This window comes from Aricia agestis, chromosome 9 (genome assembly GCF_905147365.1).
Source record: "Aricia agestis chromosome 9, ilAriAges1.1, whole genome shotgun sequence".
In the NCBI taxonomy this organism is placed as follows: Eukaryota; Metazoa; Arthropoda; class Insecta; order Lepidoptera; family Lycaenidae; genus Aricia; species Aricia agestis.
Genome location: NC_056414.1, coordinates 6,343,626 through 6,367,399, shown reverse-complemented (window position 1 = coordinate 6,367,399; position 23,774 = coordinate 6,343,626). Strand labels below are relative to the sequence as shown.

General features: G+C 36.1%; 1 protein-coding gene across 1 annotated transcript; it reads left to right on the top strand.

The window, feature by feature from the left end:
• The first annotated feature begins 1,891 nt into the window (after positions 1 to 1,891).
• LOC121730680 lies at positions 1,892 to 6,847 on the top strand. Its single transcript, XM_042119822.1, has 4 exons — positions 1,892 to 5,398; positions 5,615 to 5,795; positions 6,258 to 6,493; positions 6,794 to 6,847. The coding sequence occupies exons 1-4, from the start codon at positions 1,892 to 1,894 to the stop codon at positions 6,845 to 6,847; spliced, it is 3,978 nt and encodes a 1,325-aa protein (XP_041975756.1).
• The last annotated feature ends 16,927 nt before the right edge of the window (positions 6,848 to 23,774 follow it).

Here is a 23,774-nt window from a genome sequence, read left to right as displayed (position 1 = left end):
TGAGTCCCTGGAAATGACATTAAGGTCTGCGCTACACTGGAATGGCAGCGGCGCGGCGAGGCGAGCACTTTCAGTGTCATATGATTTTAAACTTTAATATCTTCATTATGTAATACATAGTATCGCTTGAGAAGTTTACGGCCGTACGTGCCAGCTCGTGGCCCTCGTGGTTCTCAAGCGATACTATGTTTTACAACAATGAAGATAAAGTTTATTAAAATCATATGACACTAAAAGTACTCGCTTTGCCGCTGCCATTCCGGTGTGGCGCGACTCTTATAATATTTTTGATGCCGGAAAAATGTACGGTTCCCGTGCGATAAGCGACTTATGGCACAACGCAGTTGCTGGCGTCATCTAGTTCAATATTACTAGAATTTAGAAACAACCAATATCATATTATTGTTACTAGACCGCCCACTTTATTCATCAGTATTTCATTGTGCTCTATTATTTAATACTTATTTGTAATTTTAAATAAATCTGGATCAGCAATCTACCGAGGACTTTCGATTATCAATTTAAAAACTACATCCGTCAACTTGTAAAAAATTGAGTTGGAATGTGATTTTTATGGCTTTACAATTTTATTCTGATATGAACATTAAAATCGGCGCCAGAATTTAATTTTGATACGGTATTTTTAAAATACATTTTGTATATTATGAATTATGATAGGCAAATGGATTTTAACACGTGATTAAAAGCAAGCTGCCAATCAACTTTTTAATAACTTCGCAAGGCTTATAAAGAACTTATTGCGAGCTAGTGTGGCCGGTCCGAAACTTTTGCCACCTAAAGTTCCTCTACGTTCTCTCATTCAAAGAAAGTAATGTTTTGTAACCAGCACCTGAAATATAAAACGTGTATTTTTTGACGCGTTGCTACTTAAAGTCCTGCACTTTCCTTTTAATAACTGTCGCTAACAATAATAATTATTGCTCTTTCTGGAATTGGCCAGTTCATTTTTAGCTACAGATTTACATAATAAAGATTAACATGTCCACAGCTGTCCAGTGCCACTGTAATAAACTACCGTTCAATTACCTTTATGGTGATGAGACAGTAATTATTGATGCTAAGTAGACTCTAACATGGCCAGTGGCCATATTAGTAGCCAATTTGGAGAAGGCAATTGCACTAAGAATTTTTCTTTCCACTGATATGCAATTCCAGTGAATAGGAAGTTGATAAACGATTCTTTTTAATATTTATAGGTGTTTAACGAAAAGATCTTAAAATCTGGTAACCTTCATCCCTATAGAAACTTTTACTTAAGAACCTCTTTTTACCAATAGTTGTCAATTATTGAGGATGAAAAAATATCGGATTTGACACTAGTGATAGATTTAGAATTTTTTGTTCTCTTGCTGTTTTACATACAATAAATTTTTACGTATTTAAAAAGTGTTGTTTTAACATGTTTTTGGTCCTTCTCGAACTGGATAATGAAAGTGTAATAAGTGCTAAAAACTAATAGTGTAAAAGGCTAAGTGCTAATTTCTGCGAGTTGGTAAGATTAGACTGTAAATATTAACTTTGATTTCTTGTACCAGTGAGCTCATCAACCTATATGAACTTGGACATTTAGACAGTGTGTAATTAATTTTGGACTAATGTTACTTAAACTATAGTGATGACAAGTAATATTTAGAAAGTGATTTAGACTGATACAATTTCGTTACGTGAACTTTAGTGATTACTTAAACTGAATTTATAAACGTAAACAATGGCTCAACTTTGTGAATCACTACAAACGTTATCGGAACGTATTTCTAAGTTGCAAATTAATACTAAAAAGACGTCTAAATCAAGATACACACTTGGCTATCTACAAACACGATTAGAAACATTAGAAAGTTATTGGTCTAAGTATCAAACTCAATATGAGATGATTGGCTCAACGGTTACGAAAACTGAACTGGAGCAATTACAGTTTGATGCCGAAAGTCAATACGAGACAACTGAAGACATATACCTAGAATTTAAGGGATTATTAAAGGACTATTTGTTGGAATTTTCGAAAGGTCAAGGTCAACCACAATCAAATAATAGTATGCAGAGTTTATTAGCAACAAATGATGGCGAGACCACCCCGATTAGAACTAAGTTACCTCCTTTATCGATTCCAAAGTTCGACGGTAATTATAACGACTGGATAAGTTTTAAAGATTTGTTTAAGGCTCTCGTACATGACAACCTGCATCTAACAACCATTGAAAAACATCATTATTTAAAAACGAGTTTATCGGGAGAGGCGGAACAACTTCTAAAACATTTTGCACTCACGGAGGCTAATTACGATAAGGCTTGGAGCACACTTGAGAGTAGATACAATAACAAACGTATGATTGTTACCACAATAATTAGCCGCCTGTTAAATCAAAAGAAGATGAACACAGAATGTTTTAAAAGCTTAAAGGAAATTTTAGACACTACAAAGGAATGTTTGAACTCTCTTGACAATCTCGGAGTGGATACCTCCACATGGGATGCAATTATCGTACATTTAGTTGTATCCAAATTAGACTTAGAAACACACAAACAATGGGAACAGTCACTTGGATCATCTCAAGACATACCCACATTTACTATTTTGTCATCATTTTTAGAAAATCGATTCCGTTCTATGGAGATGGTAAATGTCACCCATAAAAAAGACCAACCGCAGAAAAAGGACATAGTCAAAAATTATACAACTCAAAGACCGACAAATATAAAGTCATTTGTCACAGAAGTAAGCACCAAATGCACTTATTGCTCACAGAACCATTACATTTGTCATTGCAAAGAATTCACCGCATTAAATGTTCCTCAACGTCAGGATTTTATTAAGAAGAATGGCATCTGTTTTAATTGCCTTGTAAAGGGTCACTCAGTTAATGCGTGTAGGCAGAGCACCACTTGTAGAAAATGTAGTCGACGACATCACACTCTGCTGCACTTCACAAACCCTAACAAGATCACATCAGAGCCGGAAAGCGATGCAGCACTACACAATCCTGAAACAAGCCAAAGCACATCAACCGTCGCTTATAAAGTTGAGGTTGACAATAACAGTGAGGAAGTAATATTGGCAACCGCACGGATTGCAGTTAAGTCGAGGAATGGCGACACGATGATTTTGAGAGCATTGATTGATCCGTGTTCGCAATCAAACTTTGTTACTGAAGCGGCAGCTCAACTGCTCAATCTCGAGCGCACTTCAGTCAGCGGAAAAATTACGGGCATATCATCTATACCGCTGACAACCAAGTCACAAGTTACGTTGAACTTTCATGCTATAAGAGATCCACCACACATGATCACAGCTAAGGCGTACGTCCTTAGACGAATAAATTCGAGATTACCATCACAAGAGCTCCCATCCGATACCTGGCCTTCTTCTGAGATTTCGGATCTTGCGGATCCACACTTTCACAAGCCAGCATCTATCGATGTACTATTAGGCGCAGTTGTATATTCACATATTATTCTTGACGGAATAATAAAACGTAATGAGTCTCTGATCGCTTTAAACTCAAGATTGGGTTGGCTTGTAAGCGGCGAAGTTACGCAGTCTGGTCATAAGTCACACAAGGTAGCTGTTATGCACACACAAGTTGAAGTCGATCAGTTGCTACGTCAGTTTTGGGAGATCAATGAATATTCACCAAATGTGAAGCCTCTGTCAAAATCTGAAATACAGTGTGAAGAGCATTTTAAGATAACACACACTCGAAACACTGATGGTCGATATGAGCTTCGCTTACCCTTCAAGGACGAAGGCGCTCCGAACTTAGGCAACTCCAGACAGCTTGCCTTGAAGCGCTTACATCAGATGGAGAATAAGTTTAAGCGAAGACCCAAGTTTCATGAAGAATACTGCAAGTTCATGAGGCAATATGAGTCACTCGGTCACATGGAGGTCGTCCCTGAAACAGAGAAGCAGAATAGAGCTTATTACCTTCCACATCATGCTGTTCTTCGTGAATCGAGCCTCACTACAAAGTTGCGCGTAGTTTTTGACGGAAGCGCGAAACCTGTAAACGGAAATTCACTTAACGATGAGCTACTCATCGGCCCACCGCTGCAACAAGATATACGAGATTTGGTAACACGGTGGAGACAACATAAGTATTGCCTAGTAGCCGATATACAACAAATGTACCGACAGATACTTATCTCGAAGCAAGACACAGATTACCAGAGAATCTTGTGGCGTGAGTCATCGGAAGATCTGATTAAAGAATATCGGTTACTTACCGTCACATATGGCAGCTCATGTGCTCCATATCTTGCTATAAGGACACTTCATCAACTTGCCGACGATGAACGTCGAGAGTTTCCTGAAGCTGAACTTCTTAAAACTGATCTTTATATGGACGATTTGATGACGGGCTCATCTACAGAAGAAGAAACTCAACTGCTTCAACGTCGCCTAACTGAACTGTTTAAACGTGGCGGTTTTCTTCTACATAAGTGGTCGTCTAATAGTGATGCGGTTTTAAATGAGATTCCCGATTCGCAAAAAGCCTTAAAAAGTTCAGTGAATATTAAAATGGATGATTCGGTGAAAGCTCTGGGCATAGCCTGGAAACCACAAAGTGATGTATTTGAACTGGTAGTTAACTTATCTCATGACAACGACGTTGTTACGAAACGAAGTGTGCTATCTGCGATGGCAAAAACATTTGACCCTCTGGGTTGGCTAGCACCTTGCGTGGTTGTGTTTAAAATGTTTATGCAGAAGTTGTGGCTAGCCGGCCTGGACTGGGACTCAGAACTTCCCGAAGACCTGAAAACTGAATGGCAGAATTACCTGACTAATTTTGAACATATGCAGTCCATTCAGCTTCCACGTTGGTTAGGAATTGCTAACAATGTAAAAATTGAATTGCACGGCTTTTGTGACGCCTCTAGTGCCGCCTACGCTGCGGTTATTTACATCAGAGTCATCACGGACAATGAGATAAAAGTGAGGCTGGTCGCAGCCAAAACAAAAGTCGCTCCCGTTAAACAGATCTCATTGCCTCGTCTTGAACTTTGTGCGGCAGTCCTATTGTCTAAATTGATACCATCTGTCAAATCTAGTTTAAATATTGATGATAATTCTGTATTTGCCTGGACAGATTCCACAATAGTTTTGGCTTGGTTGCGTAAAACTCCGAATACTTGGAAGCCATTCGTTGGTAATCGCACTACCGAAATCTTAAATGTTACGAATAGTAGTCAATGGCATCACATTAAGTCTGCGGATAATCCCTCGGACTGCGCCTCACGTGGTATCAGTCCTGCCGAGCTGAAGCAGTCACAACTATGGTGGAAAGGTCCAACCTTTCTTCGCGAGTCTGTTGAGATTTGTTACCCTAATTTCACTATACCTGAAACCACACTTGAAGCAAAACCGAGAGCAAAGGTTAGTTACTTATGCACCTCGGAACCTAATGAATGTGCTATGTATCTCAATAGGAATTCAAATTTACTCAAACTTATACGTGTGACAGCTTATTGCTTTCGATTTTTGCGTCTATGTCAAGATAAGGTTCTCAAAAAGAACGATAACATAAAACTGACATACCTCACTACTGATGAAATTAAAATTGCATTAAAAACTTGTATTCGAATGTCACAGTCAGTTTATTTTGAAAGTGAAATAGAATTGTTATCACAGGGTAAGCCTATTCCAAAAAATAGTAAACTCTTACCTTTGAATCCAATTCTAGACAGTGAGAAAATTATTAGAGTCGGTGGACGTCTTGTAAATGCTCAAATACCACCTGATATGAAGTCTCCTATAATTTTACATCACAAATGTAATTTAGCAAAGTTAATTGTAATTGATGCTCATTTGAGAACACTACATGGTAGAAATTCGCTTACATTAAATGTTGTCCACAAAAAATATTGGATTCTCGGAGCAAAAAACTTGGTAAAAAAGATTATAAGATTATGTAAACCTTGTTTTACCCAAACTGCACGAACTATGACTCCGTTAATGGGTAATTTACCACAGTGCAGAGTCAATCCGTCACGCCCATTCTTGACCAGCGGCGTAGACTTTTGTGGTCCATTTACGCTAAAACTGTACTCTGGTAAATGCACCAAAACTTCTAAAGTGTACATAAGTGTGTTTTTGTGTATGGTTACAAAGGCTATTCACCTTGAGCTGGTTAGTTCACTATCCAGTGCCGCGTTTTTAGCAGCCTTCAAACGTTTTACTTCCCGACGCGGGCATTGTAAAGACATCTGGAGTGATTGTGGGACTAATTTTATAGGCGCGTCCAAAGAATTAGACCTCGCGTTCAAAAACAGCAAATCAACTGTTGTTGACGAAATTGCCCAACTGTTGGCTAACGACAGCACAACTTGGCATTTCATCCCTCCTGGTGCCCCTCACTTTGGAGGATTGTGGGAGGCAGGAGTTAAATCCGTAAAGGGACATCTGAAACGCGTCGTAGGCGAATCCTGCTTAACATTCGAAGAGTTTGGCACTCTGATCACGCAAGTCGAGGCTTGTGTCAATTCTCGGCCGCTTACGTTGATTAGTTCTACTGTTGATGAACTTCCGTTAACTCCTGGCCATTTTTTGATCGGCGAAGCACCGATTACTATCCCTGAAGAAAGTTTCGTGGATACTCGACCTGATTACTTAAACCGATGGCAAAAGGTGCAACGTATGGTACAAAGTCTGTGGCAACGTTGGCAATCTGAGTATCTTACTATGTTGCAACTAAATACAAATGGTCCCAGAATCACCCTGACATAAATGTTGGTACGGTTGTCTTAGTGAAAGATGATCGTTTACCTCCAGGTAAATGGCTTTTGGGACGAATTGTGGCGAAGCATCCGGGAGCAGACGGTGTAACGCGTGTAGTCTCTTTGCAATTTAAGGATCGTGTGTTTAAGAGACCAGTTACTAAACTGTGCCCTCTGCCTCTAGCTGCTTCAGAGCCTTAGTTAAGTATAGTTTATAGTCTTGTTTTGTTTTTTCTCACTCTATTCCAAGTTTATGTGTAGATGTTTGTATCTTCCACAGTCAAAGGACCCATATAGTCCTTGGGCCGCGGCATGTTTAACGAAAAGATCTTAAAATCTGGTAACCTTCATCCCTATAGAAACTTTTACTTAAGAACCTCTTTTTACCAATAGTTGTCAATTATTGAGGATGAAAAAATATCGGATTTGACACTAGTGATAGATTTAGAATTTTTTGTTCTCTTGCTGTTTTACATACAATAAATTTTTACGTATTTAAAAAGTGTTGTTTTAACAATAGGGTTGAAAATAAAAATTATTGTAATCGTTTGTAGTTTATATGGAGAAGGAGTGCATCGAGCTAATATTGTTTTAAAATTATACTTATAACATACATTGTTTTAATAAATAAAACATTACACACACAACAATGTACACACTACCATCTTTTTGAATGACAAGCTTATACATACGAATTATACTTTTTGTTTATGGTTGAAGTCTGTTGTTAAATTAAAAATGGATTGTTACTTTTTTAATAAATCTGAAATAGTCAATACTTTAAACGGGGATCCAAAAGAAGAAGATAATTAAATTTAAGGTCGAATTTCGACCATAATCATTGCTTGGGCGATCTGTAGTTATTATAATTGTTTAATGTTAATTATTCGAAGACACAAGCATACAAAGATAGTAAACATTGTCTTTTTAATATAATATTATGAAGATAAATATGACGATAGTAGAACCATAGGCTCAGCTACGGTAGTGTTCAGTACAATAATTAATAAATCATTAATTACTTTATTACATAAAAGCATATCTGTTTGATTTTAATTGATCTTCCTTAGAGTAATATATTACAGATGTCAGTTCTTGTTAGTTTATAGCGTGGAAAGGTCACTAGTGGTTTGTAGTTATTTGCGACAAAGCACGTGTTTAGTTTCATTATGTACCATTGAGGAAATTGATTTATAGGCAGTTGACAGACCAACGTCATTTGGTCGGATCGTGTCAATTCAATGTTAATTGTGATCATAAAGTTAATATACCGAGCGGAATAGAGAAACAAAGGCCTGAGTAAGCGAGATGACACTATCAGTAACACTGTAAAAAGAGACGAGTGAATTATGACAGCAGAACTCTTTTTTTGGCGTCCAGTCGGCACTTATCGGCACGTTGACAATCAATTATTATTCTCATAGAATTCATGTTTAATCATGCTTGTGTAAGTGTATATGTACGTAATATTTTTATACACAGATGTATACCAATTTCGGTTTCATTTGACAGCTCGAGATTGTTGTTCTATTCCGCTAGGTATCTATATATTTATTAATACGCAAGCAAAAAACTTTATATCCCTTTTTATACAAAAAAAGGGGCTCGTTTGCCCCTTTATTTTATACAAAAAAGCAGCGTTAGGCGATATAATATGTCGATCGCATAGTAAGTAGTGTGACGCGAGCCTAATAACACACCTCCTAAATATGCCATTTAGAACCAGTCCTATGTCTTCCGCGGCCTTGTCACGTGGACTGAGGTCACTCTCATCAGCCTGCCTAGCATACGTCAACGAGATAGCTCACTCTCGAGATAATTAAAAACTACTCGTCTCATAATGTCAAAATCTCGACATTATCTCGACAAAACTCTATAAAAATGTGTTATTTCGATGATAGATTTACGCGAGAAAAAATGTTTATCATGCTAGGGTCAATGGAGATGAAGAGACAAACCATCAAATATCGAGAAAACATGTAGAGTGAGATATCTCGTTGGCATAATATGCTGGGTAGGCTGAACTCAATATTTATACGTGGGAGAGCCATGCTTCGGCACGAATGGGCCGGCTCGACCGGATAAATACCACGTTCTCACAGAAAACCGGCGTGAAACAGCGCTTGCGCTGTGTTTCGCCGAGTGAGTGAGTTTACCGGAGGCTCAATAACCTAACCCCTACCCTATTCCCTTCCCTACCCTCAACTATTCCCTTCCCTTCCCTTCCCCACCCTCCCCTATTACCCTATTCCCTTTTAAAAAACCGGCAACGCACTTGCAGCTCTTCTGATGCTGCGAGTGTCCATGGGCGACGGAAGTTGCTTTCCATCAGGTGACCCGTTTGCTCGTTTGCCCCCTTATTTCATTAAAAAAAATGTATAGTATATTATAAAAGCCGAAGAAGGTCTGTCTATCGGTTTCCTCATAGCACTTAAACCACTTTACCAATTTCGATGGCTGAGGGCATTCGTTTGTTGTGCGAAAACCGTACATTTTTCAACAGTTAAAATCTTCCCTACGTCCTTTTCAGGGACTCTTAATCCCAATGGATAAGTATTCCAAATTAGTTCAGTATTAATAAGTTTAGATTTCCGTTGTAATAAGTCTGTGCAGAATGATGACTCACGCAATCCACATATTATTATACAAAAATATCTTAATTATTTATTAAAACGCGGAAGGAATTATAATAATTATATAATTAATTTAAACATAATTAAAAATTTATAAAAATGACGTACGAACTCTATGTGAGATTAGATGAAACTTGCCGTTTTTTTAATGAAATAATTTTAGCTTTAACAAGCCAAAAATAACAAAATACGTTTATAGCGCGAAATCGTACATTTTTCCGGAATAAAAAAATTCTATGTCCTTTCCCGGGACTCAGAGTTTCCCTATACCAAATTTCCGTAAATCGGTTCAGCGGTTTGGGCGTAAAGAGGTAACAGGCAGACAGACTGACACACTTTCGCATTTATAGTATCTAGATACCGCAATGGTAGAGTAGACGGAACTAAAGAGTACCTCGACTTCAAACAAACGGGCGAATATAATTAATAATTATGTACGCGAGTTGGAAGCTAATAGCTATGTCCACACTATGCGCTTTCGTCTTCAATTTCCGTCATCTTTTTTTATTCAACTTTAGTTTTGGTGTATTCAATAATTTAATACGTCAACAAATGCAACGCCAACTGTCATTTTTAATGACAAAGCGACAGTTTTGCATACGGTCAGAGGGCATGCGTCGCGGGCATGCCTCACGTTCGCTGTTGACTGCGCTATAACGCATGCCCTAGACGAACAGAAAAAGGCACAGTGTCGACAAAGCTAATGTCATTTTCAACATGTTTCACAATGCTTAGGGGGAGTTGCACCAGAGGCGTAGTTATAGTTAACTATATACGATAATCTTAACCTTAAGGTTAAGGTTATCGTCAAATATGGTGTCCATTATGGACTTTTACCAGGAATTTGACAATTCATTTGACATTTTGTTAGTGCAACCCATCTTTATTAGCGCATTAGTACGGCGCGCGCCGGCCGATATCATATTATGACATCAAACATATAATACATTTCGTATAAGTCGGCCTTCTCGTTAGTTCTGTTTACTCTGCCACTGATCTCAACCACAAGAAAAGTAAGAAAATCTATATAATATAATATTATATAAACTATAAAGGTTACAATAATAAGAATTTTGTGTGTGCCTTGTGTGCGTCTCATGGCTTGAAAGCGTTTCTAATTCACTTCCTTTATTCCTCAATTATTTTTATGCACATTATGCACGCCCATCCCGAAATTGCATACATCATTTTCGTCATTACGGAATATTAAGAACCAATGAGCTGAGGCCAATTGCCCTCGGTGCCCTAAAATTAGGGTCCCGTTATGAGGCAAGGACCAGAAGTAGTGGAGGTTAGTGCCCCTCTTATCGAATAATCGAATTGCGTAAGTTAAATCCTTTGGTATTCAGGTTAAGACTTTGGAAGTTTTTTTCGAATTATTGTACCTAATTCCAACGTAAGGAAGGGTACTATTTATAACAAGGAGTACATAATATAGCAGAGGTTTCCAAACTTATTTTGTCTACCGCCCACTTTAAGAAAAAAAAATGATTTAGCGCCCCCACTGTTTCACTTTATTATTATTTTTAACAAAAAATTAAAACCGACTTCCAAGGTAAAAACAATAATAATATGAACTAAAATAGTGCCTTTTTCAGAATTCGTCTAAATCTCAACTATTTCTGTACATACTACAGTCTTCATTATTTGAAGTCGGTACCAGCTAATTTTATCGTGAGTTCAGTCAATGTCAGAATATCTGAAGCTTTTGGGACTGGTACCGACTTCAAAATAATGAAGACTGTAGTATGTACAGAAATAGTTGAGATTTAGACGAATTCTGAAAAAGGCACTATTATAGAGTAAGAGTTATTTAATACTTTTTAGTTCATATTATTATTGTTTTTACCTTGGAAGTCGGTTTTAATTTTTTGTTAAAAATAATAATTTCACTCTTTTTAGTTATCTACAAGATAAGGCTATATGCGTAAATAACCACTACGAATGTTAACTATTCACATTATGTTACTGTAAGCGAAATTGTAGTAAATGCTTGCAGTTATCTAAGCGATGCTGCAATTTAAAAACTTTTATCTTTAAAGGTTCAGGAGTTCTGTTCAGTCCCTTGGGACCAAGAGACACCTTTTTATGAGCTTTCTCTTATTCGTAACATATGTTTAAGTTACTAGAAACAACATTTTAACCACTATGAGTCTTTTGATAACTTTCAAGGATTTGCCTCGATTGCTCATAGATCCCATCATCAGCTCACCACTTTTGTAATTATTATACAAAATCAAGATTATATCCTATACAACAACACAAGAATTTTGAAAATCGGTCCACAAACAGCGAAATAATCATCAAAAACATCTGCTTCGATGCTAAATATCACGAAAAGCATCAATAATTGGGTCGTAATGTGATGACCTATGGCATAATTATGATTTTGATGATGATAATAAAATAAATTGATGTGTTATGCTTTCAGTTGTTTAAAAAACGCCGAAATCCCCGGACCTGTATCTGTAAGGATTCAAAAGTTCTGTTGGGTTCCTTCGGATCCAGGGTATAACCTGGTGCGAAATCTTACTTTTGGTAGCATTTACCTTGAATGCTTCAGAAAAAATTGAAATCACTATATGTTTCCATACAAATTTCAAGGAGTCCCCTCGATTCCTCCAGGATCTCATCATCAGATCACGATTTTTAAGAACATGGTACTAAATTCGAGTTAAACCCTATACAACACAAAAATAATTTTGAAAATCGGATCACAAATGGCTGAGTTATCGTTGAACATACAAAAAAAAATAAGATACATACAGCCGAACATATAACCTCCTCCTTTTTGGAAGTCGGTAAAAATGCATCCAGTTGAAATAAATCACCCCCCAAGCCTCTACACAACGCCCCCATTTTTTTTTCTGGTTACCACAGCGCCCCCCTTCAGACTTTGGGATAGGCTAATCTATAGCAATCATATCGCTTTAAACTTTACTTTAGATTTGATGAGTCGGATATAATTATCCGTTGTAAATGTTAATACATTTTATTAACTTTTGATAACATTTTACTTAATAGTATACTTTTTAATTCCCTACAATCCTCTCTATAATATGTTACTCGTATGTGACTTGTTCAAAGTTCATTGCAAGTCTAGTCATAAATCGTTCTATTTAAAATTATTTAAATGTCTATGAATATGCATTTTCAAAATATAAATTGCTTAATTAGTGAATTAACATGCTGAATGTATGGAAAAAACTGTTTATTAATTACCAAAAGTTCACTCAAAATATTTAATTTTATAAACGAGAACGTTTGAATCAGCCGCAGCTAACCTCTATAGTAAAGGTTTCCTAGAACATTTTTTTTTAATATATCCTGGTAGGGTCGCCATATGACGTTGGGACAAAGAAGACTACATTCCCGGTTAACGATCAGTTTATTAATCCTCACTTAAACCTAATAGGTACATGGGTTCTTATACTAATACATTGTATACGTTAACGTATACTAATTACTTATAGTCCCTACGCCACATATTACTTTCAGCTAATTTTTCGTAAGTAGCTTCATTTTGATAAGACGAACAACAATTTCCTCTGCGAAAATTCTAGAAAGTTGTAGCTGACTACAGAGATAGAAAAGATTTAATATTTCGATTTGATGGTCCTAAAATATGGATTGTTATATGATTGTATTTGTAGGACAATGCAGTTACTCGTAACTACTTTTAAATTATGTAAAGTATTAACCTACCAATATAAAAAAGTCAGCTGGTTAGGGTTCCGTTTTAGTCAACAATTCCTTGTTGATTACTACTATGAAACAATATTTTTTTATGGAAACTGTGAGCCTTATGTCAAATTAACTTTAACTTTATCCGAGCGACATTGCGCGGTCACGGTTATCGTCAAATATGGCGTCCATCATTAACTTTAACCAGAGATTTGACAGTTCATTTGACATTTAGTTATAGTTAGGCCATCAATCCCTAAGCGGCAGCAACAATTTAAAATTTATTGTGTGTGCGATACCCACGATGGAGGTGTTAAAGCTATAGTTACGTACGTTAAGGGTAGTAAAAGCTAAAGTTAAAGTAAACTTAACTATAATTTTAAATAAACAAAATATCAAATGTCATGTCAATTTGTATCCAGGATAATTCATTATTAAATTAATACTCTCAGTCCCATTAACCTTAGCGACAGATATATCTCAAATTCTGTGGTCATAGTAAAGTTAACCGTAAAGGAGGGAGTACACTGAGACCGGGGCTGAGTGCCGGGGGCACGCTGAGCGGACGGGGAGGACGGGGCCGTGGCCCGTCTCGGATGCACGTATCGCACACTGTGTCGGGGCGCAGCGGATTTCCGCTTCCATACAAATTGTATGGAGGCGGATTTTTGCGATGAGCCCCGGCACGCTGAGCCCCGGCACGGCCCGTCTCAGTGTGCTCACTCCTTGAAGGTTCGGCGTCAAGCACAGCGACACAAACGAGCAGACTGTGACGTCACTGACGCAAAACCATACATTTTTCACAGTCGCGGCGTCATAGACGCTCGCTTCGAAAGGCTTCCTTCAACTATAACCTTAACTTTGACGATAAATGTAATTATAACAACGCATCTGGTGCAACCCACCCTAAGTCATCTAAAGCTAAGCCTTTAAAATATAAAATACGTTCAAAGTTTCTGAAATTTTATATTTTCTGTAAGTACTAGAAAAAATCTGGTTTATTGGTAGTAAAACCGAATACGGGAGCATATAAATTATTATTTTTTGGACGTTGGATTTTAAGATTTTATATAGCCATCAAGGCTTTACTAAAAATATTATAAACTGAAAATGTGTTATATTATGCTCTATAGTCTATACTATAAAGCTTTTAATAATAATTAATATTATACAAGGATATTTTTTACTAAAAGAATTTTAAACTAAAAATCTTAGCAACACTCACCTACTTAGGGCCTAGGTTTCACCACTTTCTGTTGAGTGCCGGATAGGCTATCCACCACTTACCTTGATAGATAGAGTATGGACAATCTGTCAAAAAGTTGTGGATAGCCTATCCGGCACTTTTTTTTTTTATGAAAGAAGGGGGCAAACGAGCAAACGGGTCACCTGATGGAAAGCAACTTCCGTCGCCCATGGACACTCGCAGCATCAGAAGAGCTGCAGGTGCGTTGCCAGCCTTTTAAGAGGGAATAGGGTAATAGGGGAGGGTAGGGATGGGAAGAGAAGGGAATAGGGGTGGATAGGGAAGGGAATTGGGCCTCCGGTAAACTCACTCACTCGGCGAAACACAGCGCAAGCGCTGTTTCACGCCGGTTTTCTGTGAGAACGTGGTATTTCTCCGGTCGAGCCGGCCCATTCGTGCCGAAGCATGTCTCTCCCACGTATAAATACTTTACCAGGAAGTGGTGAAATAGGCCCTTTGTTCTATCCAGTCGATTATACTATCACAATCATTAGTTTTTTCTATTGTAAAGACACATAATTTATATCTACATACCCTGAAAAATGAAGTGGTGACGCCGCGTTAAAGTAAAAAACCGTGTTGGATATGTTTTAGATTGTTTGTTTTCTATGAGAGATTCATAGAAAACAAGCAATGGAACAGCAAAAAATGGAAAGGGCGTAAGCGACAAAATGGTTTTTGTCGAGTAATTTAAAAACCATAAATAAATTTCATAATATAAGCTATGGGCAAATTAAAGTGTATACTTGAACCAATCTATGTACAAATTTTGGAAGCTTAAATCACTCTCATCTGTTGGCAAAATAGGAATCCCTTTTATACATAGGTCTTTTTGATTAATTATTCTGTGTTATAAAAGTTAACCAATCGTGTTATGCTATGGGTAATTCAAAGACAAAGACATGATGAATACTGACAATGAACTTTCATTTCTTAGCTATAGTCATTGCTGAGAAAAATCGATATCGCTACAGCCAAATTATCAGGGCGTCGCCTTATTGATAATTTTTTGCACATTCTAATTTCTGAAGCGGCTGCCCTTGCATACGGAGACTCGTCCCAATGTTCAATAACTCGTCCCAGTGTACATCACCTGGGACGAGTTGTTGTGTTCCATAAAGCTGGAAAATTCTTTAACGACCAAATTATTCTTCACCTTCGTACAGGATGTGCGGTCGGAATCCGAGGAATGCTACCTCCAACGGCCTTGTCTAATTATCATAGTTCAACGAATTTTAATCGTCTTTGCAATAAAGTAGAACAAGTCTAGGCGGGTCATATCTTTATTTATTGCCGCCACATTGGCGCAGCTTAGCATAATTTGGCGGTTTTTAATCTGGCACAAAATTCACTTCACCAATTAATCAAACAATATCACTTAATTAATCTTGAGTGGAGATTACCAAAAATGTAGTTCTCTAAAATGTGAATAAAATAGTAAATAAAAAGTGCATTAAAATAAGCTAAAATTAATAAAACTAGTATTATTCATAAAGAACAGTTGTGGCCATTCGTCAACTAAAATTCGTCCCCTTTGTACCATAAACCATATTTTGAAGAACCGATTTGCTGTATTATTATTTCTTATTCATATCCAAATAATTTGGGAACATACAAACATCCAAATACCCCACGTCATGTCCTTTGAAGAAGTGCAGAAGTGGGATACTGGCTACTGACGCGACGGAAGCTGCTAATTGGAACTGTCAGACGCCATCGCGCCCCGAGAACGAGACGGTAATTATGTTAGGAATGTATGTATACTACTGAATAACCCTATTTAATGTGGTATCCTTAGGGTGTGTTATGACTTGTCTTTCTGTGTTTATTGATCGAAGATTTGTCTCGTAACTTATTTTAGTAATTGAATAAATAAAGCGAATGAACAAGGTGTAAAACCTGACACTCCTGAGATAATATCAAAGGGTTTTCGTGGTTGGTTACCACTGTTGATCCTGGCCACATAGAAGCTGCAGTGAGGGGAATGTATGGTGGGCTAATTGCCCGTAAAAAAAGTTCTATAACGTCTTATTATTAAGGAGACACATTCCTCATCCGCTGAAAAATCATGGCAAGTTTCAGAATTGTAAACTATAATGATTGATACTTTTTTTTTTGAGTTGTGTATTATGTTTTGTGAAATAAAGCATGTTTATTGCCTGTACCTAGTCTATTTATAGACAAAATTTGCATTATAAGTTCAATCATCTTTTCGTCCTTCACGGTGGTCCAAAATGGCGTCGTCAATACAAAACAAAAGCGAATTCTTGCTCCAATTACATAACGAAAAAGGAAATTATTGCTTTAATATTCAAATCCTTGCCCACATGTTAATATTCGAACTTCCAGCTAGCAATAAATTCACATAATGACTATATTGATAGAGACAACCGACATAATAGGCGATAATGGAAACTTATATCTTATTGCTATTGTTACTAAACAAATAGTTTCTTTGTGTTGAAATATTAGTAGATATTTTTATTATACACAATGTGTGGTAAAAAATGTGTAGTTTGATAGTTTTGAGCTGAGCAAATAAAATTGCTAAAAAAGGAGGTGTAAAATTGATTTGAAAAAATGAAAGCTAAAGAACATAACAATAAAATATAGCGATATTACCAAAACTTATTTAATATAATATGGTGAGATTTTTTTGTTAAAAAATCTATTTTATAATTATTTATTAAAGTAAAGTTTGATAAGTATGGAGCAAAACCCTATAAATTGTATTGTATTGAAAAACTGTAAATAGAACTTTAACCAGAGCACGCGAAGAAAATGCACACCATACTACCTGGATATTATGTTACGTCGTTGTTGAAACGAACAGTTACAGTCCAAACACAAAAGACGGCACACAGATCACCAACTCGGAATTAAACAGATTCGATACCAATCGCCAAAAAACACAGTCTTTGATATTATTCACACTAATAACTTCCTTGCCTTGTCACAATGTAAAGGGTTTACTTCATACAAAAAATTTAAACGCATAAAACTGATATTGTAATAACTAATAACAAAAGTCCTCAGCGTGATCGATATAATATCATATTATCTTCTTCTTCTTTTTAAAAACTTGGCTTTGTCCTTAGTGAATCGCCAATGACAGAGTGCGTTGACGAAAACTCTGCAATCGTTACTAAGTTATGTCAAACGTCACAGATGACAGCGTCAGCTGTCAAATGTTTAAAAACTGAAAATGTGGGTAGTTTGAAAAAATATCCGCCTATGTGCAAAAGGTAGGTCCACTATGAGTGCTGCCCACACATTGCCTATGAATCAATTATTATTCTAGATTTCTAGATTTCTAGATTCGTCAGTTAATTTTCAATAAAAAATTAACTGACGAATCTAGAATGATGTTAAATTAGTGTTGGATTAGTGTTTCAGTGAATTCGAAGTTTAAATTCTCTGTGAGTGAATTAGATGGAGTTCTGGAGATTTTGCTGAGCGATCTTTGCTTTCGCCGTCTGAAGTTGGAAACTATTCTTGTTTAATGAAATTACTGCCAAGATTAGTTTGAGATCAGCTAAATGATTTGAGAAACATTACCGTTGGCTACTATTTTCAAAGATGTACGGTTTTTTGTCAAATAATAGAACCGGGAGACCAAACTTTTCGAAGAATAAAAAAAACGCTCGAAAATGGTGAAATTACGTGTTTTCGAGAGATAGAACCACGATAGAACTAAATAGCATTATATCCCTAAAACCTCTAGTATGGAATGGACATCAATTTTATAAGTGTACAAGATTGTCTCATTTATTAAAATTCAAGTCTAGGAAGAAATCCAAGTTCCATTGATGATGAAAATTCGAGTGATGATGATGATTGTAATGTTAATTCACCTTTAATGTTGGTTTGGCATCATAAAAATTCATTATAACGCTCTTTAAACATTATAAGTATCATAACGTTAGAAGGGTTAATGAAAATGTTTTGCTTAGTTAATTTTCTACGGAAAACAAGGAAATAACTGTAATTAATACAGTTTCGCACTATGAAGATAATATGAAAAGTTTCGTTAAGTAGCTAAACTTTTCGGAGACATTATTATGAAACTTACAACGATTATAACAAGAATATTGTCATAAATACTTCTTGTTGGGTGAATTTCTGGGTTTAATTTTTTACTCCGATGCAAATTATTTCTGTGGTGTGGGTGGTATAATTATTTTGAAGGGCCTGTGTGTATATGCCGTGGCGTCGTAGCTTATTATTTTTTTGTTAGACGATCAGGTAATCAGTTTACATTCCTAACTTAAGGCCATCCCCAGAGCAAACGACCTTGACCATAGTACATTTGCCGCGTTGCCAAGATCACTTCTAAATCCTATATTTTTTTTAATTATCTTAGGTCAAAATTGACCTAAAAAAATTCAAACGTAGTATTTAATTAATAAAATTGTCGATCCATTGGCGTGTGTTTCAAATAACCGTAATTTGTTAACACTAGGGAGACACTGAATGTATGCTTGAATTTAAATAAATTGGTATTACTTTGGAAGCTGATATCATGAGTATAAAAAAAACAAAAATTGATAACTATGAAAGGAACGTTCATATACTGAAGATTATTGCTGTATTTTTATTATAATTTTGTAGCTTTCAAATTATGAGTTAATAAGGCTCTAAGCACGGTAAATTACGGCATCTCCGTAAAGGGAGCGTCTTAACTTGAAAACGATTTATTTATTTTCACGCGTGAATCAAACCCACCACATCTGAGTAAAACGCAAGCTGTAAGTACCATGCAGATATACTTAATAATAATATTATGTCTTACTAATATTACAAGCATAATTGCAGACAAAACTAGTAGCTCTGAGCTCAACACTCAATTAAAGGGGGCAAGTTCTAGAAAATTTATCAGAATCATTAAAATTAATAACCTCCGCCTTACCATTAGTTTTGAACTGGGACGATCATTCCGATAATAATTGCTTTTTGAATGAATTAACATATTTAATTTTTAATTCAGCTTTTATTTCTTTAGACTATTAATAGATTTTATGTTACAGTGAAATAATTTCTTAAATTGTTTGATAATGTACGCATTATTATGATTAGCTTCAATTTGATTTATATAAAAAGCGTTCAGTCAGCATATTTTCAATTTAAGGGGAAGGCTTTAGGTTATACAGGTCTACCAGAATCTGATGGCAAATAATGAGAAAATAAATTGACTCTAGCAATACCGGAGTAATTGGAATAAAGCATTTTGATACTTTTTTTCCTTATAGCGGCTGATTCTGTGTGTGAAACATGCAAATACATATAAAAAAAATATCCAATGATGATCAAGGATATTTTTTGAGAATCTACCATCAAAATTTGTCATCAGATCCTGGTAGACCTATATAGACCTATAATTATTATATGAGGCACTAATGTTTAATAATAAAAAATAAAAATAAAATTTACTATATTTTCTAGATGAGTAGGAAGCGAGTAAGTATTTTATTTCAAAACTATTAGCCATTATGTAATGTTTAAATAATTATTATTGTAAAGACATAGCATGAATCACCATGGCAAAAGTAGTATATATTGATCTTCGCTTGTCAATTTGTCTCATGTCTGCTATGGCGAGTTCAGACGTGCGTGTTTTCAGCGGGGCTAAAATGGTCAGGTGCGCTAAAATGGTCACATTTAGCAATTCCTCTCAATCAATTCAACAAATGAATTGTCAAAACTGTCAAACTGACAAATGTCAAATTAGTACGAATTACTAGACATGAATTGCAAGTAGAGTGACCATTTTGCGATTCAATCATAATAAATTATTACGGTATGATTGATAATATTATTCTCCAAAGCGACCATTAATTTAGCCCCACTGTTCTAACGTTTCAGAAAACACGCAAATAACGCGCACGTCTTAACACGTCTTTATTCTGAAAACCTTCCACGGTGGAAATTCTGCTAAGACCTTTTAAATATCCACTTCATACGAATCGACTGGTGATATTTCAACGTAGAGATCCGCTGATATAAAAGTAATTCAACCGCTTAAGTGTTGTGATTGATGGAGGTTCAGACAAATTCACTTCGTGATGTATGACCGTAATGGCTTACACATGATAGCTTCTACTGACACTGCACTCTTTGGTCGCTTTTATTTGACGTGGCACGACACGGCACGTTTTTCCGTCACGGTAAAATGTAAAAGCAACTTATGCAGATACTTAAGAGGATACACCAAGGGCGAGAGAAATTGAAAATAGGTATTTGAAAATGTATTGCTCTCTCACCAATCTGAAGTCTCCCACCGCAGAGCGCGATCGAGACAACACGACAAAAGTTCTAATAAAAGAACAGAAAATCTTCAATTCGTTGTCCGCTGACACCTTCTCCAAAACTTAACCGATTTAAGTACTTTTTTCATTAAGAATTAAAGCAAGGCTTGAGCTGTGTTCCTATGTTCTATTTTTTTCTGTATATTTTAGCCAGTTTTGTTTTCTGGGTGTTTGAAAAGAGAGGAAAATCTGGCCATTTTTTGGGTTTTTGGACGTTCTTATCTTTTTTAATAATAAAATTATGAAAAAATAGAAAACAAAGAGACATGCTAATAGAGGCTATAGATGTTGAGGAAAAAAATCATAACTCTACCGGCATTATCCAGGGAGGAAACAGGGGACAACGTTTGTATGGAAAAACGGCGGTGTGGACTCCTCTTAATTTAACTACAAAATAGAATATAATAGTACAATTAGTAATTTAACGGTCAGCCCAGCCAGCCGTCAACAGAAAAGGTCAGGCCTTCGCCCATGACGTCTACGATATTAAGTGCCGTTACGTCCCACGGCAAAATATAAAAGCGACGTCTTTAGCTGGCTTGTTTGACTTTGTAGAGTATTTCGACGTTGGAGCATTGTGAAACTGTCGCACGTGGGCAACATTGGACGAATACGCTTCTACATGTTCGCGATTTCTGTTTTGGCAAAGAATCTGCAGTACAGGCTATCGTAGAACATAGTAGAGATATTGGAAAAAAAAATTTTCAATGCCTCGATGATGTTGTCAGGGATAGTGATGAATGATGAAAATAAGTGTGTAGAATGTAGATGTTAATAGCTGTTAAAACATTATAATATTATGTTATTTTATTTCACTTTATACAGTGTGTTAGTGTAAACACCGTTATCCTTGAAACCATCAAATGAGCCCGTCAAAATGAACAACTTTTTCTATGAGAACAATGCTGGGATCTCAAAAAAAAAAACCGTATTCATTATACCGTTTTCCGTATGGGTATGAAAACGGCATTTTTTGAGTTCCCAGCATTGTTCTTATAGAAAAAGTTGTTCATTTTGACGGGCTCATTTGATGGTTTCAAGGATAACGGTGTTTACACTAACATACTGTATAACGTGTATACAGTGTAACTGAAGTGTTTATAAGCGACAAAAATTGATAAAAATAGTTTTTGCTACTTTCTTTCATCTTTTTTTGTTTATGGTAAAAACAATAAACTTTGGACAACACAATTACTAGGTTAAAACTTAAATACCGTTTTGTGTGACCAGTGACTCATCTTACCTAAGTTTTTGTGACGCCGTAAAATATTTTAATACAACATTGAGAAATTATAGATATTTATAATATTATTGAGACCTATACTGAATACTGTTATGTAGCGTTTTGTCCCTTATTAATCATGTGCACAATATAAATTATACACAGTATACTGTTTTCATACCTAACCACCCAAAATGCGCGCACGCACACATAAGCTAGTTTACATATATTTTTAGAGATCAAAGCAGCATACGTCGAGTGCACGTAAACTTAATACTAGTTCATCGATATTAATTTGAAGGATACAGTGTTAGTTTGTCTAATGTAAGTACGGAGTACTATTATAATATATTCTGTGCTGTAAGTTATTCATAGTCTACTGTATGTAATTTATACTGTGCCGTATGACTTTATGTCCTTGACATAGGCGAAATAATGTAGGTTTATCAAAACATAACGGATATTTTGGTAATTAATGACTAAGAATGTAAACAAAAAAATAATTGCCCACCCAAGAAATGAGCTTATGAATTATTTTTTATTTAAAGTCGCTTTAACATTAGGTATGACGTAGTTATTGTATAGCCTGTTAAACTTATATATTGCCTATGAGTTGTCGGCATGTTAAGCTCTAGATTTTCAAAGCGTGCCGAAGGAGTAAACTCTTAGAATATCAACTTCAGGAGTCAGTTCAGTCTTCAGAGTTTGCCTGCTGCTCCGGGCCAAATCAGTTACTAAACTAAACAAAATTCTAAAGAAGAAACGCTAACAATGTTTTTCCATACAAACGTATTGCCCTGTTTTCTCCCTGGACCAATGATATTCTATGTTACTAACGTAACTAGATTGGAAGTTTACGGTAGCAACGCGTTGCCACTTCGAAGATGCCTGCAGGCATATCTCACATACATAATGACATAACGAATATATGACTTGACATTGTCTTTTGAACAAAAAAGTGGTTACGCATTTCTGAGAATCTTTTGTAAGACATTGCTACTCTAGTATTTTAGAAACTCATTGCCCTGGACAATGCGTCTAGAGAAATGATTTTTTTACACAATATTGGGATCTGTTAAAGCTATGCCTCTATGTTCGATTTTTTCTAAATTTACTTATAAATAAAGAAATATGACCCTTCAAAAATCGCAAAAAATGAATGCCCGTACCCCGCCAATCCACCGACTATAAAAAATCTTTAAGATAAAATAAAAACGTAGAGGCATAGACTCACTCTTCCTGAAGATATTTAAAATAATAATAATTAGATAGGCTCTATTTTGAAGAAGGAATCAGAGTACTACATTACCTCGATTTACTGTATCTGTCTTTATCACAATACACTTACCGGCGCAGGGTAAAGCGTGATGGCAATAGTTTCTTCATTTAAATTCTTCTGCACCTCTTAAATTTTTAACAGTAATTATCTAGTTGACATCAACTAGATAATTACTGTTAAAATTCTGATCGGATCTGTCGGATTATTGAAGAGACGTTGTTATAGCTAAGGTTTTGGTTATCGTCAAATATGGCGTCCGTTAATGACTTTAACTACAGATTTGACAGTTCATTTGACATTTTGTTAAAGTAAAAGTAAGTTAGTGCATCCCATTACCGGTGGGTAATGTGTTGCACCAGAGGCGTTGTTATAGTTAATGTTAAGGTTAATAATTATCGTCAAATATGGCGTCCATTTTTTAATTTCACTAGAGATTTGACAGTTCATTTGACATTTTGTTTAAAAAAATGGCGCGATGAGCTGGAGGCATACCAGCCAGGCTGGCCAGCGGTGGCGCAGGAGAGAGACAGATGGATGGAATGGTCCCTCTTTGGGGGAGGCCTTTGCCCAGCAGTGGGACAGTTTAGGCTTATAATAATAATAAATATAGTTAAAGTAACGACTTTTGCGTAATATTTCCTATTGAAATAATATTCACTCGAATCAA

What these genes read in the sequence shown, in the direction of transcription:
- LOC121730680 (XM_042119822.1), top strand. Translation starts at nt 1,892, where the DNA reads ATGATTGGCTCAACGGTTACGAAAACTGAACTGGAGCAATTACAGTTT. An exon ending in AAGCAAAACCGAGAGCAAAG is followed by an intron (nt 5,399 to 5,614) that starts GTTAGTTACTTA and finishes CGAATGTCACAG; the next exon opens with TCAGTTTATTTTGAAAGTGA. An exon ending in CTCTGATCACGCAAGTCGAG is followed by an intron (nt 6,494 to 6,793) that starts GCTTGTGTCAAT and finishes GTTTACCTCCAG; the next exon opens with GTAAATGGCTTTTGGGACGA.